This window comes from Thalassophryne amazonica, chromosome 3, assembly GCF_902500255.1.
Source record: "Thalassophryne amazonica chromosome 3, fThaAma1.1, whole genome shotgun sequence".
Classification (NCBI taxonomy): domain Eukaryota; kingdom Metazoa; phylum Chordata; class Actinopteri; order Batrachoidiformes; family Batrachoididae; genus Thalassophryne; species Thalassophryne amazonica.
This window is the reverse complement of record NC_047105.1, coordinates 33,361,365-33,378,365: the sequence shown is the minus strand read 5'-3', so window position 1 is coordinate 33,378,365 and position 17,001 is coordinate 33,361,365. Positions and strand designations below refer to the sequence as shown.

At 41.8% G+C, this 17,001-nt stretch overlaps 1 protein-coding gene across 1 annotated transcript in view; it reads right to left on the bottom strand.

The window, feature by feature from the left end:
• ppm1j (protein phosphatase, Mg2+/Mn2+ dependent, 1J) overlaps positions 1-17,001 on the bottom strand; it is a 71,434-nt gene that overhangs the window by 37,432 nt on the left and 17,001 nt on the right. The window contains exon 2 of the mRNA XM_034166017.1: positions 4,613-4,727. Coding sequence (XP_034021908.1) covers positions 4,613-4,727 — 115 coding nt within the window. The remainder of the gene's footprint in view (positions 1-4,612; positions 4,728-17,001) is intronic.

Here is a 17,001-nt window from a genome sequence, read left to right as displayed (position 1 = left end):
ATTGACGAGATACTCTATCTCCCTTACAGAGTTTAGGTAGCTACTCTGCACTGTGTTGTTATATGGCATTAGAGAACATAAAGAAGGAATCATATCCTTAAACCTAGTTACAGCGCTTTCTGAAAGACTTCTAGTGTAATGAAACTTATTCCCTACTGCTGGGTAGTCCATCAGAGTAAATGTAAATGTTATTAAAAAATGATCAGACAGAAGGGAGTTTTCAGGGAATACTGTTAAGTCTTCTATTTCCATACCATAAGTCAGAACAAGATCTAAGATATGATTAAAGTGGTGGGTGGACTCATTTACTTTTTGAGCAAAGCCAATAGAGTCTAATAATAGATTAAATGCAGTGTTGAGGCTGTCATTCTCAGCATCTGTGTGGATGTTAAAATCGCCCACTATAATTATCTTATCTGAGCTAAGCACTAAGTCAGACAAAAGGTCTGAAAATTCACAGAGAAACTCACAGTAACGACCAGGTGGACGATAGATAATAACAAATAAAACTGGTTTTTGGGACTTCCAATTTGGATGGACAAGACTAAGAGACAAGCTTTCAAATGAATTAAAGCTCTGTCTGGGTTTTTGATTAATTAATAAGCTGGAATGGAAGATTGCTGCTAATCCACCGCCCCGGCCCGTGCTACGAGCATTCTGACAGTTAGTGTGACTCGGGGGTGTTGACTCATTTAAACTAACATATTCATCCTGCTGTAACCAGGTTTCTGTTAGGCAGAATAAATCAATATGTTGATCAATTATTATATCATTTACCAACAGGGACTTAGAAGAGAGAGACCTAATGTTTAATAGACCACATTTAACTGTTTTAGTCTGTGGTGCAGTAGAAGGTGCTATATTATTTTTTCTTTTTGAATTTTTATGCTTAAATAGATTTTTGCTGGTTATTGGTAGTCTGGGAGCAGGCACCGTCTCTACGGGGATGGGGTAATGAGGGGATGGCAGGGGGAGAGAAGCTGCAGAGAGGTGTGTAAGACTACAACTCTGCTTCCTGGTCCCAACCCTGGATAGTCACGGTTTGGAGGATTTAAGAAAATTAGCCAGATTTCTAGAAATGAGAGCTGCTCCATCCAAAGTGGGATGGATGCCGTCTCTCCTAACAAGACCAGGTTTTCCCCAGAAGCTTTGCCAATTATCTATGAAGCCCACCTCATTTTTTGGACACCACTCAGACAGCCAGCAATTCAAGGAGAACATGCGGCTAAACATGTCACTCCCGGTCTGATTGGGGAGGGGCCCAGAGAAAACTACAGAGTCCGACATTGTTTTTGCAAAGTTACACACCGATTTAATGTTAATTTTAGTGACCTCCGATTGGCGTAACCGGGTGTCATTACTGCCGACGTGAATTACAATCTTACCAAATTTACGCTTAGCCTTAACCAGCAGTTTCAAATTTCCTTCAATGTCGCCTGCTCTGGCCCCCGGAAGACAATTGACTATGGTTGCTGGTGTCGCTAACTTCACATTTCTCAAAACAGAGTCGCCAATAACCAGAGTTTGATCCTCGGCGGGTGTGTCGTCGAGTGGGGAAAAACGGTTAGAAATGTGAACGGGTTGGCGGTGTACACGGGGCTTCTGTTTAGGGCTACGCTTCCTCCTCACAGTCACCCAGTCAGCCTGCTTTCCCGGCTGCTCAGGATCTGCCAGAGGGGAACTAACGGCGGCTAAGCTACCTTGGTCCGCACCGACTACAGGGGCCTGGCTAGCTGTAGAATTTTCCACGGTGCGGAGCCGAGTCTCCAATTCGCCCAGCCTGGCCTCCAAAGCTACGAATAAGCTACACTTATTACAAGTACCATTACTGCTAAAGGAGGCCGAGGAATAACTAAACATTTCACACCCAGAGCAGAAAAGTGCGGGAGAGACAGGAGAAGCCGCCATGCTAAATCGGCTAAGAGCTAGTAGCTACGCTAAGCTAGCGGATTCCTAAAAACACGCAAAGTGAATAATGTGTAAATAATTTAGAGGTGATTCAGCAGAATGAGTGCTTTAGTTAAGGCACGTAAAGATTACACTGGGAAACAAATCGTAATCTAGATAACTAGATCAATCTAACTGCGCAGATTAAACAGCTAACAGATACAGAAAAACACAGCTGTGCTCCGGAACAGGAAGTGATACAATACCGCAGTGAGCGCCAACCACCAGTAGAGGCAAGCAAGAAGCAAATACATTTGCTGAAGATGTAAGGGTTTAACCCTCTGGGGCCGACACTGTCGTATACGACAGCTGAGACCAAGCTTTACTAAATTATAAATAACTTTTTAATGATATGAGATAGAAGCATACTTTTTTTGCTGAAAAGTTAACTCCACGGACTTTCGAGCCACTGTCCACCATCTTTGTACTCCTCATAGAAGCTGTGTGATGACGCGAGCAATGTGAGTGTCCAATCAGAATTGGTTCACCATCACATGGTTTTCCAAAATCCAATCATAGGGCAGATTCACCTCACGTGACACATCAAAGATTGTTTTTAGGAGTGATGTGTTACTAGTTGGCCTGTTTGAATAGCCCCCTGGCTGCTCCAATGTGCCCTGTGCCATTACGCACAGCAAAAGTGAGCAGATGGAGCAGACGGAGAGCCTCTCATACAATCTCACGTGTTCAAACATTGTGTGAGTATCAGGATTGATCGACTAGTTTTCCTGTGAATATTACTGGATAAGCCTGTGGCAACCTCTCTCGCTCCGGCATAAAGCACTGTTTACCATATCAATGGAGCGAGGGAGGAGGGGCTGCTCCTCAGACTGAATGAGCCTTGAAGTGTGAATGTTGCTTTCAGAGCAGGAGAGAACAAACACACAGTCAACTTCATAGTAGAAGTTTGTGATGTGACCTTTGTGTAATAGCAGGCAGAAATTGCTTTGAGATGAAGACAAACAAAACACATAGACCATTTTGTATATATTGTTCAAAATGTGCATTTGTGTTTATTGTTTGAACCTTTTTGTTGTACAGTCTTTCACACATTTGCCCAAATTACCTTTATAAAGTATCAAAACAGTTGTTTATTATAGTTTGCTGTGTGTTTTGAATAAATGTGTGTGGAAAATTATTACCGCTTTACTTTTTCCTTTCTTATTTTTGATTGTAAACCTTTATTACACTTATAAAACACAACTATAGCATATATATTCTGAAAGTACAGGTTGTCCTGAAAAAAGAGACATAAAACTTGATTGTGGGATGCAGGGAGAGCTGTTAACAGCAATAATATAACATTTATGCCAGGCGAGTGAACTGTCCAAAAAATGCCCTCGGACCCCAGAGGGTTAACCACTGAATCTGAAACATGACGGCAGATGGGTGAAACGACGTGGAATAAGTCTCTTTGCAAAGGGTATTCCATGTGACACTAGTGACCCTATGGCCTTGCTGGAGGTTTGCGCTCTCCGAGTGCTTCTAGTTTAAAAATCATACAATGTGATTTTCTGATTTTTTTTTATTCTGTCTCTCACAGTTGAAGTGTACCTACGATAAAAATTACAGACCTCTCCATTCTTTGTAGGTGGGAAAACTTGCAAAATTGACAGTGTATCAAATACTTATTTCCCCCACTGTATAAATAAATTAAATTGAATTGAAATCCTGGATCTTAGTCTTCATCCAGGACAGTCATAAAGACAGAAAGTGTGACTCATCAGGGTATCCTCTGATTCCATAAAGACTGTAGCATCACCAAGTCATAGTCAGTGAACCTTTTCCTCATCAAGAAAGTCACCCGAGTTGCTGGACTACAACACTCAGTCCATCCAAGACCCCAAGGCACAAGCAGCTCAGATACAACCAGGATGGATGTGGAAATCAGTCAATAACCATCTAAAATGACAACAGTAATACTGAAAGTAATTGAGCAAAGCACATTGCATCCATGATGGAAAACAGGTCTGCTGAAGAGCGCTGCTGCTCGGTCATGGAGCAATGTGTTCTGGAAAGATGTTGCCTTTGTGTTTGCAGGTCTGTTTACAATTCAAATTGGATGGACTAAATAACAGATGCACACGCACAGGACATCTGGTTACCTCTCTGACGCTGACAACATTGGGGGGAGGGGGGAATGTAGCAGATGATGTAATACCATGATATATTCTGGCGTGTGTGTGTGTGTGTGTGTGTGTGTGCGTGTGTGTGTGTGTGTGCATGCATGCGTGAGGGCTTTTGAGGATGACTGCACTCAACATTTTCATTTTAACCCTTTAGTCTTTGTCCTGCTGACCAAGTCATACTGTACCTGTTGTCTCAAGCAAATAGCTGATGAAACTGTAAACTGTTGTGGGATAAACAAACCAAAATAAATTAGAACACAGACATATTTAAATTAGATCACGATAGCAGGATGTGAGAAAACACCTCTGCTGGTTATCAGATAACTACATTTTGTCAGTTCGAAGGCAATGACAGTTTCAAAGAAAGACTGCTCAGACAAAACACACACACACACACACACACACACACACAAAAAACATCCTCCCCAAAGTTTCAAGCATGGAATTAAAATACATGTTTTTGGTGATGTCTTCAGCTAGATGTTCCAAAAACAAATTGTTCAGACTCCTTTTTCATCCATCTGGAGTTTGCTCACCCCATTGTCCTCCAGCAGAGTGGAGTTGCGATGTTTGCTGCTCGGCTTCTTCATGTGCAGTTTTTCACAAGAGGCCTGGTCCTCGTTCAGCATGCTCTTCCCCGCATTGATCACCCTGCAGTAAAAAAAAAAAGAAAAAAATAGAGGCGAGGAGGAAACGTGAGCTTGGATACAGATAACTTACAATGTTTGCAATCATTTCTCAAATTATATGAAAACACAGCAGCAGCAGCAGCAGCCAGACAGATAAAAAGAGCAGAACAATGGAAATAATATCAGGTAGGGATGAAGTCATGTCCCAGAGGGCCTTTGCAAGAGGGAGTAAGTGTGATTATATTATTAGGAGCTAATGCCAGTGGAGGATAATGGCTTTAAAGCAATGCATTCCTGCAGCCTCATCCATCCTGATACTGCAGCAGAATTCACCTGAGGTGCTGCACCACAATAATCATATGAAGACTGACAGGCTGCTGCAGCTTAGCTCATCCCAAACGGGTTCTATAATAGTAACCTTCATTTGTATTGCATCACTCGTACCCTCATAACGAGAAGCTCCCAGGTTCAAATCTGACCTGGTCTTCTCTGTGTGGAGTTTGCATGTTCTCCCTGTGTTTGCATGGACTCCCTCTAAGTGCTTTGGTTTCTTCCTCCTTATGACATACAGGTTAGGTGAATTAGTGACTAAATTAACCCGTTTTGCCCCACTGGCAACAATTGTTGCTGAAGTGGATCACTGTAACTTTCTACTCACAATAACAAATCTCAAAGGTACTAATGCAACTTTTTCCACTTATAAAAAATTCTGGGCATATATGGGTTAAACAAAGACATGGGTTTTCAATAAACTGGTGTCCTGTCCAGGGTGCGCCTCACCATTCACGCAATGACTGCTGGAATAGACTCCACCCCCTCTGTGACCCTGATTTGGGATACATGGGTTTACAGAATGACGTATCGTTCATACAATGAAAGCAGTCATATGTGTAAAAAAGTAATATAAAAGAATTACAGCATTACTTACAATAGAAATCCATTTTATTTTCAGACAAAAAAAAAAGAAACTATCAAAATAATAAGAAACAATGAATGAAAATTTTTTAAGATGACAACCCTTTAATCCTAAATAGGCCCCAAGGCCCATTTGTGCTTGTGCTTACTCCAGGATTCTGCAGAGTGAAGCGGATGAGAGTCTATGACTCTCCCTGCATAGGATACCAGTCTAATGCAGGTTATTTCCCCAGCCAAGGCCAGTACTCATATACAGCTGGGTGCACTGAGACAATACAGATGATGAAGCATCTTGTCCAAGAATACAGACCGGGAGCTTGACCAGAAATCCAATTTAATTGTACATATTGGTCAAAGCAGCTACACATCCTTATAAAACAAATCAAAACTTTGGCTCCTTCAGGAAACTGGGAGGACTTTGTAATGCTGTCCTAATTGAGACACTCACATGGGCTGTAATATCTAAATGTTTGCTCCCACAGCTGTGCTGCAGTGGCAGGCCTGTAGGGTCCACCCATGGAAAACCTGACATGTAAAGTAGCTTTTACAAATGTACAAATTCAATGCTGAGCCCCATGAGCAGTACCTCAGCACTGCCAATGCATGGCATGGCATGGTGCTTGGCACAGATCAGCACACAATGTGAAAGGTCAGTTTAACTTGTGTGTTTTTAAGCAAGTTGGTTTCTACAATTAAATATGTATTTGTAAATATGTCATTTTTTCATCTGTAAAAAAAGCATTTGCAAAACTGAAAATTTTGATGAGGGGGTGGATGTAGTGCTTGAAAGAGACTCATTTTTCCCATAATGCCTTTTGGCGCGTGTGTCTGTTAATGCTCAAACCTTCAGAATTAGCACATTACTTTAAAAGATATTTTCACTTTGTAAAAATGACAGTTACCGTTAATGTCAGTAAACTGTCCGGAATTAGTGGTTTAACCATGAGTGAAAAGTGTTTTGCATTTCATGTCTCCTGCCCACTGTCTGTATTGCTGCATGTGGAAAGTAAATGACCCTTTCATTTATTTATTTATTTTGCAACAGCAGCTGGCAGCCGGCCCGCCCCCTTCTGCTGGGGGAGGGCTGAGCTCACAGCTGTCTGTCTGACTGTTGCAAAACACACGACAGGACTGTTAAGCTTTACTCACTATGCCAGCAAAAAATGCTAGCGGACTAAAAGTTAGCGGATCTAAATTTAGCAGAAGCTAACTGGTCCACTGATGGGTTTTAAAATTATCTGAAAAGCTAATCGGTTAACAAAAAGTTAGCTTTGCTAATTAGCGGATTAGCGGAACTGTGCCCACCACTGCCAACATGCAAACCATTACGCCACCACTTCTCCCAGCACCAAATACAGCCAGGCGAGTGTGTTGAGCTGTAGTTTGGCCTATTCGCTGTTTTGCAGTTGTGAATCTCGCGCCATCTCGCGGTCCGTGACTCGCGCGAGAGGTCAGCTTCAGCAGAGTTCGAGTTCAGGGCACAATGTAAACAAACCTCGTGAAGTATGGACAGCAAGACAACATCGTGGCATGGCAGAAGTCCATCACAGGTGCTACACCTCCTGTAGATAACCCTCTTAACGTGGCAGAATGTGTCATCATCATCATAATCGCCTGTGAAGTCGCTGGATCAACGCCATTCACATCCTCGCTAGCCATTGTTTACATGCGCTGTGAGACATCAGAACTCTGCTGGTGCTGCATTGTACTGGGAAGCACAGGGGGCCGCCAGGGAGATTATGGGAAATATTAAGGTACTGAATTACAAGACCAAATTCGGCCAAGTGTAAGAGCAGATTAACTCCAGGGTCAACCTGTTGAGGAACACTGCTAATGTAAACATGCACCCTGTCACCCCTCCCCAACAACAAATCAAATCAAATCAAATCAAATAAAAAAACAAAAGAGGTTTGCCCCCCAGCTGAGAAACTGGCTTTATTTGGAGAATCGTAAACGTATCCCCAACGGTTGTGTTGGACTGGTGAATCCTCAAACTCAACTAGTTAAATGGCTCAAAACAATTAGACACCAGCATCTGAGAAACCATCAGTACCTGTAGACTCATGCTGAACGGGATATCTTCTGCTGTATAACTTTTTTATGTGCCTTTGGGATAAATGGAATTACCACTTCAATTAGAATGCAGTCTAATAAAATGAAAAGACTGTCTCGAAAAACAAGCACGCACACGAACACATCGCACTCGTAGTTTGACTGGATCAGTCTAATAGTGATAAATAGAGAGCTTAGACTACATGCTACTGAGTTATGCCACATTCCGAGTTTCAATTATAGATAAGTGTCACATTATGTAGATAATGTGGCGTAATACCTCCTGCACAATTCTAGTGACATGTTTGTCATTAGCATTCCCGGTAAACTTGCACACAGAGGGGATTAGTAATTTATAAATTATTGCACGGATCATCAGAGGGCGAGTGGAAACTCAATACAGAAGGAGACAGCAAAAACCGAAGATGGAGAAAAACATTAACTTCTTGAGTGTGTAAATCCTGAGAAACAATGGAGGTGCAAAAAGCACACAGTAAAATTCTCATCAAACTCAGACTTTTTGCTTTATAGCTTTTCAGATCATTCCACACAAAACAGTCACCACGTTAACAGAGCAGATGCTCACAATGCAACCACTGGCCAAATCTGGATTATTAAAAGCCCGTTCCCTTTCTAATCAGTTGAAAGCAGTGGCCTGGCACCGCAGTGCATGGCCCGCATTACAACTAATGATAGGGAAGAATTCAGAGTCCCCGATTCTCATTCAGACTTTGTGCCAAGGGTACAATATTTTTAGAGAGGACTGCGGAGAAACAACTATTTATCTGGAGCACAACGTGATCTCTGCAAATCTACGTTGCTTGACCAACATTGTTTTTGGCTCATTCATACACACCTGTTGTTTTTTTTTTGTTGGGGTCGTGCATTATCTATAAAAACCAGGCTGCAGGCAGCCAGAATGCACTGATGCAATGAGCTTTTGGTCAAAGTTGAAACTCAGAACACTTCCCAGACAGCAAATAGATCCGGGCCGGATGTAGACCAACATCTGGTACCAATCCTGAAAACAGATCCGGTCCAGACAGTTTTTGCACCCTGGCCCAGATCCGGCACGGCTCCGCTTTACAGTTCTGGAACAGATCCAGACCAGATCTGAACTGGATCTGCAAAACACCAACCGTTTACAGACCATATCTGGCACGGATCTGGGACAGATGTGGTCCGTATCACAGCACCGTGGCAGGAACATGGGGCATAACGATAAGCAATTTTTTCTGCACTCGGTAGAAACTATCCATTAGCGGTTGTAAACTCTGTACTCTGTAATCGTGATCATCACTGAGGCTTTTTTATATGCTTATTGCAAAGCAGTTTGTTTCTTTATGACAATCAAGTTTCATAAGTCCAGGGACACTGATCTGTGTGTTATAGATACAAATCAGTTTCCTCGGATCCACGGAACTTACCCCTGTAAAACTTATTCCTGCCACGGTGCTGTGATGCGGTCCACATCTGCCCCAGATCCGTGCCAGATATGGTCTGTAAATGGTTGATATTTTGCGGATCCAGTTCAGATCTGGGCCGGATCTGTTCCAGAACTGTAAAGCAGAGCCATGCCAGATCTGGGCCAGGGTGCAAAAACTGTCCGGACCGGATCTGTTTTCAGGATTGGTACCACATGTTGGACTACATCCGGCCTGGATCTATTTGCTGTCTGGGTTTATTCTGTGTTATTACTGGATGCACATTTTTGTTGCATCATGTATTGAAGCCTATTCAGTAGCAAGAGTCAGAATATTTGGTCTGATTAAAATCACCCCGTCTCAACGCACCAGCTATACTAATGCCTGGTTCACACGGCAAGATTTTAAAATTGTCTGTAGGTTTCCAATACCTGAGAGACCGCACACATGGAGATAAAAACAATCATATATGCAACAGTTTTGGTTGTACAGTGTGTGGTGTGCAGCCACGCGGTGAAGACAACACACCACACACAAACAGATTTCACACACAAACATTCCCAGGTCAGAAGGGAAATCTCGCAAAGTCTCTCGAGATTAAATGTGACTTCAGAGTAAACAAACATGGTGGACAAGGAAGATGCAACAGAGATTGTTTGTGGATTATTTCTAATGGAGAAAAAAAAAACAATACAAAAAAGAGAAAAGGCGTTGGTTAACGGAGTGGAGACAGCGCAACCACCGGACTTTCTGGTGCGCCATAACAGCCATTTCGATTTTGGATTCCGCTTCATGTGTCCGTCACCTTGTTTTGTGATTAGCTACACGTCACGTTCAGCAGGCTGCGTGCTCGTTTGTGGTAGGGGGTGCCCACACACGCTGGGACATCGGACCAAGACAATCCAACATGTTGAATATCCCCGATTTGCAGTCTGAGCGGCCCAACGTCCTTCCAAGCAGACTAGCGCACTCTTAAAGCCCCACACACTGTAGGAATATTTGATAAGATTATCTTCAGCACCATCATGATAGTCGGGGCGTCCTTAAGATTGTCAGAAGGGGAAGATCGGGTCTGAAATTGCCATAATTATCTTGCCGGGCGAACCAGGGTTTACACATCTACTAGTGGGGTGAAATAATTGCGCAATTTCACATCACTTTTACCTCCACAGAGGAATGTTTTCAGTGTTTATTATTCCAAATTAAATAACCAATCTTCCCCATAGACTGTACATACTGGACAAACCCATAGGTTTTCTATACAGACCTAGGACAGCCGATATGAAGCCCATGTCTAGGTGCCACTGTGTTGGCAGCAGCGGCTGTGCTTCTTCGGGTGATGTCATGATGAACTGATAAATGGATAAAGAGGTGAAGTGTGGGTGGATCAGTGTGTAATGAAAGAAGACCGAACACACCCCCATTTTTGAGTCCGAAGCACATGTACTAGTGTTTATTAAAACATATTTTTTGAGACTGCATGGTGGTTCTCCTAACATTCTGCTTTGGCTTGGACATTAAAAGTTATGAGCCACTTATTTTCTCAGTAATCATGCACTAACTCTGCTTAACGGATCAGACTACCTATAGCTGCTAAAAGTGCTAATGGCTTTAGTGTACAACATTAAATGAAGAGTTCAGATGCAAAACCCAGTAAGTGTTTTTTTTTTCAAATGGAGAAAAATGGAGATTTAAAGGAAACCCTATTCGGAAATGCACAGACTTTCATCAATAAAATGGAAACAGTTTGTTCAAATTCTTTCATATTTTGCACACTGATAGTCCCCGTGACAGCCAAGTACATGTTGGCCTCAACTAAAAATTTATGGTTTTGGAGATACTGGGTTTTGCATCTGAACTCTTCAAATACAACACTAATTTCACTCAGCGCAAATATTGCAGTAGGGACATCTTAGATGATATGTTTGGACATTTCAACACACAACAAGACACGAGCCAACCTTGAACCTTCGTGCGCATGCGTGATTTTTTTCACGTCTGTCGATTGAGTCATTTGCTTGTAAGCAGCCTTTGTGTGAGGATGGGTGGAGTCTCTCATTGTTTTTTCTTTGCAAGGAAAATGGCGGATTGACTGGAGCAGCGCGACTGCATCAAATTTTTCCAGAAACTGGGCGACAGCCAGGTGGAAACCATTCGGATTATTCAGATGGCTTTCGGTGACACAGATCATCACACAGATTATGAAGCAGTACAACCGGTTTAAAGACGTCCGCACAACAGTGGAGAGCGAGCCACGCTCCGGGCGGCCATCGACACGTTGAAATGACTGGATCATTTCCAAAGTGAATGCTGTGGTGATGTGGGACCGTCGTGTGACTATCCGAGAAATTGTTGAAGAGGTGGACATCAAACTGTATTCAAATTGTATGTACAATTGTATTGTAATAATTGTAAAGTGCTTTGAGCATCTGATGCAGATGGAAAAGTGCTATATAAATGCAGTCCATTTACCATTTATTTACATCAGCACTTTTTCGGCATATTCCACTGTGACAGAAGATTTGGCCATGAAAAGAGTTGCAGCGAAATTCATCAGCATGAAGCTGATGGCGGAACAAAAGCGCCACCGTGTTGAAGCCTCACAAGACATGTTGTGACATGCTCAACTCGTCCACAATTTCTCGGATAGTCACATGACTGAAAAGCCACCGAAAGTCGTCTGAATAATCCAAATTGTTTCCACCTGGCTGTCGCCCAGTTTCTGGCAAAATATGATGCAGTCGCGTTGCTCCAGTCATTCCGCCATTTCCTTGCAAAGAAAAATGATGAGCGACTCCACCCATCCTCACACAAAGGCTGCTTACAAGCAAATGACCCAACCGACAGGCGTGAAAAAAATCACGCATGGACACGAAGGTTCAAGGTTGGCTCATGCAAGCACACGTGATTCAAATCGAACAGGTTTTTGAAAAAAATAAAAAGGTCCGATACTTTTCTAACAGACCTCGTATTATTCCAGGTGTTTGTAATAAAATAGCCTCCACAACAGCTATCACCTGCATCAAGCGGAATCTGCGTTACGGTCACAGTTACAACTGGAGACACTCAGCTGAACACTGTCACTCAAAGTGACCACGCCCCCAATTATACAGAACTTTATGGCTTAAAATGCCGTAAACTAAGAAGTTAAAAAATTCACCCCCTGTACAGTTGTCACGGAGAGGAAACTGTTGAAAAAGACCAAAACTGTTTTTTTTTTTGTTTTGTACCAGGCTGTAAGATGTTTATTTCTCCTCCAAAGTTGGACATTTTAGCATGGACTCTGATGGGAATGCACTCTGCTTTGGAGCCACCCTCAAGTGGCCAGTAAAGGAACTGCAACTTCTTCTTCTTCCACCAGGGCTTCAACTGGGACCATTAAAGTGTCCTGCTTGGTCTTCTCAAAGCTCTGTTAGACATTTAGGAGTAACCATGATCACTAACCATACACTGGCGCATATCTGAGTAATGGGGTGGAGCCAAAGATTTTCAAAACAATTTTTTTTCAAACAACACAAGATAGCCATTTTGTTAATACATTTCCACCTGAAATGTGTTGAGGATAGAGCCAGAACATGTAACAATACATTTTACAGCCACAACAATGAATCAATTAATCAATTATTGAATTAATCCCCAGTTATAAACTGAGTATTTGTCGTAAGTTGTTTTTAAAATGCTTGAATTTCAGCTTTGCAAAATTTTATATTTTCTGGTTTCTTTCCTTCTCTCTGATGGTAAACAGAATATCTCTGTGTTGGGGACAAAACACGACATTTGTGGATTTCATGTTGGGCTTTGGAAAACATAGATCAACATTTATCTCCATTTTTTGATATGTTATAGATGGAACAACTAATCAATTAATTGAGAAAATAATCAGCAGATTATTCAATAATGAAAATAATCACTAGTTGCAGCCCAATACATTTTCACACTGTTTTATTTTGACCAAAATTGCACAATAAACCAATGATTTCTTTTTTTTTTTTTGTATCTAATCTGCCAAAACTAGTTTCCAATTCCACAAAATTTTACTTTGGAAAAATTTTCTAGGTCAAAGTCCTGTTAGAAGTGACTTTTCATAAGGTAAATTAGATGTGATGAAATCTCAGGAGTATGTATTTAGATAATGCACTTGAATCAAAGGTTTTTGTGGTGTTTTCAGGTATTTGTTTCAACTTTTTTGGTTTTTAAAATCTTTTTCAGATAATTTTCACAGGACATTGGTTATCTCCGTTATGCACAATTTCTCATAGCTTTTTGGCACTTGGTTTCCGACTGATAACTAGAAGACAAAGAGGCATAAAAATGTAACCTCCATCCAGTTTTGGTGGTGTAGGTAAATCCATAACAGAAGAATGAGAGTGACTGAGGTACGTTTGATTGAGATATAATGTAAAATGTAGAGAAAATGGGCTTTTCAATATTTTCAATTTAAATTTATTTTCATTTATATAGCATCAAATCATAACAAAGTTGCCTCAAGGTGTTTCACACAAGTAAGTTCTAACCTTACCAACCCCCAGAGCAAGCACATAGGTGACAGTGGTAAGGAAACACTTCCTCTGATGATTTGAGGAAGAAACCTCAAGCAGAACAGACTCAAAGGGGTGACCCTCTGTTTGGGCCATGCTACCGACACAACTGACAAAACGAATATACAGGAAATTTTGGGCGTCCATGCTGGTGCATAGGATGGGAGGGTTGCAGAAGTAGACACCACATTGGAAAGACAACAAATACAGTGTAATTCATCAGCATTAAACAACAAGAAAAACAGAAGAAATATTAAGGTGATCACCGGCCAATATTAAATTTAAATGTCCACAAAATCCACAATTCAGATCACATATGGATCAAACTTTGTCAGGCGATATTGAGCGCCAGTCTGCACCTCACTTTCAAATATGAGAGTGATTGAGGCATGTTTGATTAAGATATAATGTAAAATATACGAGGGCTGTCAATAAAGTATAGGTCCTTTTTATTTTTTCAAAAACTATATGGATTTCATTCCTATGTTTTTACGTCAGACATGCTTGAACCCTCGTGCGCATGCGTGAGTTTTTCCACGCCTGTCGGTGACGTCATTCGCCTGTGAGCACTCCTTGTGGGAGGAGTCGTCCAGCCCCTCGTCGGAATTCCTTTGTCTGAAAAGTTGCTGAGAGACTGGTGCTTTGTTTGATCAAAATTTTTTCTAAACCTGTGAGACACATCGAAGTGGACACGGTTCGAAAAATTAACCTGGTTTTCAGTGAAAATTTTAACGACTGATGAGAGATTTTGAGGTGATACTGTCGCTTTAAGGACTTCCCACGGAGCGAGACGTCGCTCAGCGCTCTCAGGCGCCGTCGTCAGCCTGTTTCAAGCTGAAAACCTCCACATTTCAGGCTCTATTGATCCAGGACGTTGTGAGAGAACAGAGAAGTTTCAGAAGAAGTCGGTTTCAGCATTTTATCCGGATATTCCACCGTTAAAGGAGATTTTTTTAATGAAAGACGTGCGGACGGGTCCGCGCGTCGGGACGCAGCCGCCGCAGTGCGGCGGCACAGGAAAAACACCTCCGTGTTGATAACCATTTGTAAAATCCAGGCGGCTTTTGATGGCTTTCAGTGGAGTGAGTATATGAGAAATTGTTTAACAGCTGGACATGTTCCAACTTGTCCATAAGGCTTCCAACGGAGGTGTTTTTCCTGTGGCGGAGCGTCGCGGCGGCTGCGAGCCGACGCTGCAATCCACCCGCATGTCTTTCATTAAAAAAATCTCCTTTAACAGTGGAATATCCGGATAAAATGCTGAAACTGACTTCTTCTGAAACTTCTCTGTTCTCTCAGGACGTCCTGGATCAATAGAGCCTGAAATGTGGAGGTTTTCAGCTTGAAACAGGCTGACGACGGCGCCTGAGAGCGCTGCGCGACGTCTCGCACCGTGGGAAGTCCTTAAAGCGACAGTATCACCTCAAAATCTCTCATCAGCCGTTAAAATTTTCACTGAAAACCAGCTTAATTTTTCGAACCGTGTCCACTTCGATGTGTCTCACAGGTTTAGAAAAAATTTTGATCAAACAAAGCGCCAGTCTCTCAGCAACTTCTCAGACAAAGGAATTCCGACGAGGGGCTGGATGACTCCTCCCACAAGGAGTGCTCACAGGCGAATGACGTCACCGACAGGCGTGGAAAAACTCACGCATGCGCACGAGGGTTCAAGCATGTCTGACGTAAAAACATATGAATGAAATCCATATAGTTTTTGAAAAAAATAAAAAGAACCTATACTTTATTCACAGACCTCGTACATTAAATGGGGTTTTCAATGTTATACTGAAATGGCCACAAAATCTGTAATCTGGATCAGATCCAGCTCAAACTTTGTCAGTCAATAAAGGATACCATCCTATATAACACCCTCTAATATGAAATAAATTTGGTCTTTTTGACAGAGTTATGAATTTTTGAACATTTGTTCAATGATAAAGATAGGGATTTTTCCAAATTTTCCAGATTTTCCTGATTTTAACCTTTGACCTATGACCTTGAAAACCGAATCAGTTGTTGCCCATCAGGATATGAAGCTTCAGTAAAAACTTCATAATGATATATGAAAAATTATGGGCTCCAGGTTGTTTACAAACAAACAAACAAACAAACAAACAAACAAACAGGGGCAAAACCATAACAGCAAATTTGGTGTTGACTGACAAAAAAGCGGCAGAGCCATTAAACTTTTAGAAAACTGTTTTTCAAGATGGTGCATGTATGCACGCACACACACATGCACACATGCACCCATCCATGCACACCTGTTTTAGCTGAATATGAAAATATATAACTTTTTGAGACCATCTATTAAGTGCACAATATCTTATTCAGTGAAAGAATCAACACTGAAAATAGTGCCAAGTCCCTATAATGAGCCATAACTAATCACAACGCGCTGTTTGTCCCAAACTGTGGTTCTACACAAGAATCAAGCTGTTGGAAATGTGATTTGACGTGTTTCAGTCATATGTTTCAACACCCTGTGACTGACAAACTGTTGGTCATATCTGGTAAATGTGTTTCTCCGTTTGCTCCCTCCTACTGTGTGTTATGCAATAAGAGGCCAAAAAGAGGAAGTCGGGGTTTTGGTTAATTCTCTGATTGCATTTGCTACACTGTGTAAAGAAACACAATGGCACTTAGAAGTTCCCTGAGATTTGCAGTGCAAGCACACAATGAGTGCAATCAATAAAAACTACTGAACATTCAGCTTAGAAATTTTGGCTTCTGTAGATACGAATGAGGACCATGTCTGGGCTTGTTCAAGAAGGCACATGTGAAGTAGACCTTTTCTTTGCATGTGATTTTTGAAGCTCTGTTACCAGTTGTAGGGTTCTGGTGGTCACTAAGGCGACTGTTTGTCTGCAAAAGTGGGGCATCATTAGTCATTTTCTCTCAGTAAACTATAAACCTGTCAAAAACAAAAACCCTGCTGAGAGTCTTTAAATTTTGCTTGAATGCTCCATTTATTATATGGTTCTATCCTTTGTTTAGTGAAGCAACTAATTAGAAAAATTACTGAGAAATAAAATTAATTATTCATTCTTTTAAACTGTCATTTATCATGTCATGTCTGTGTTGTGTGGGCCGCTGAAGAGGAGGTACTGCTGGCCCACCACCACCAGATGGCGCCCCGCCGAGAAATCAGCTACCTTGGAGGTAATTCTCTGCTGTATCTAAAACTGTGTCATAGTCTGAACTGTTTTTGGAGCTGCTTTCCTGTGGTGTGCCTTATCTGCCGGATTGGCGTTTGGTGTGATCAGCGACGGCATCGCTTCACACTCCAACCAGATAAGTGGTTAGACAGGAGCTGCACGAGTGTGTGATTGGAGGTGGAGGTGCTCCCTCCCATAAGAACACAGAC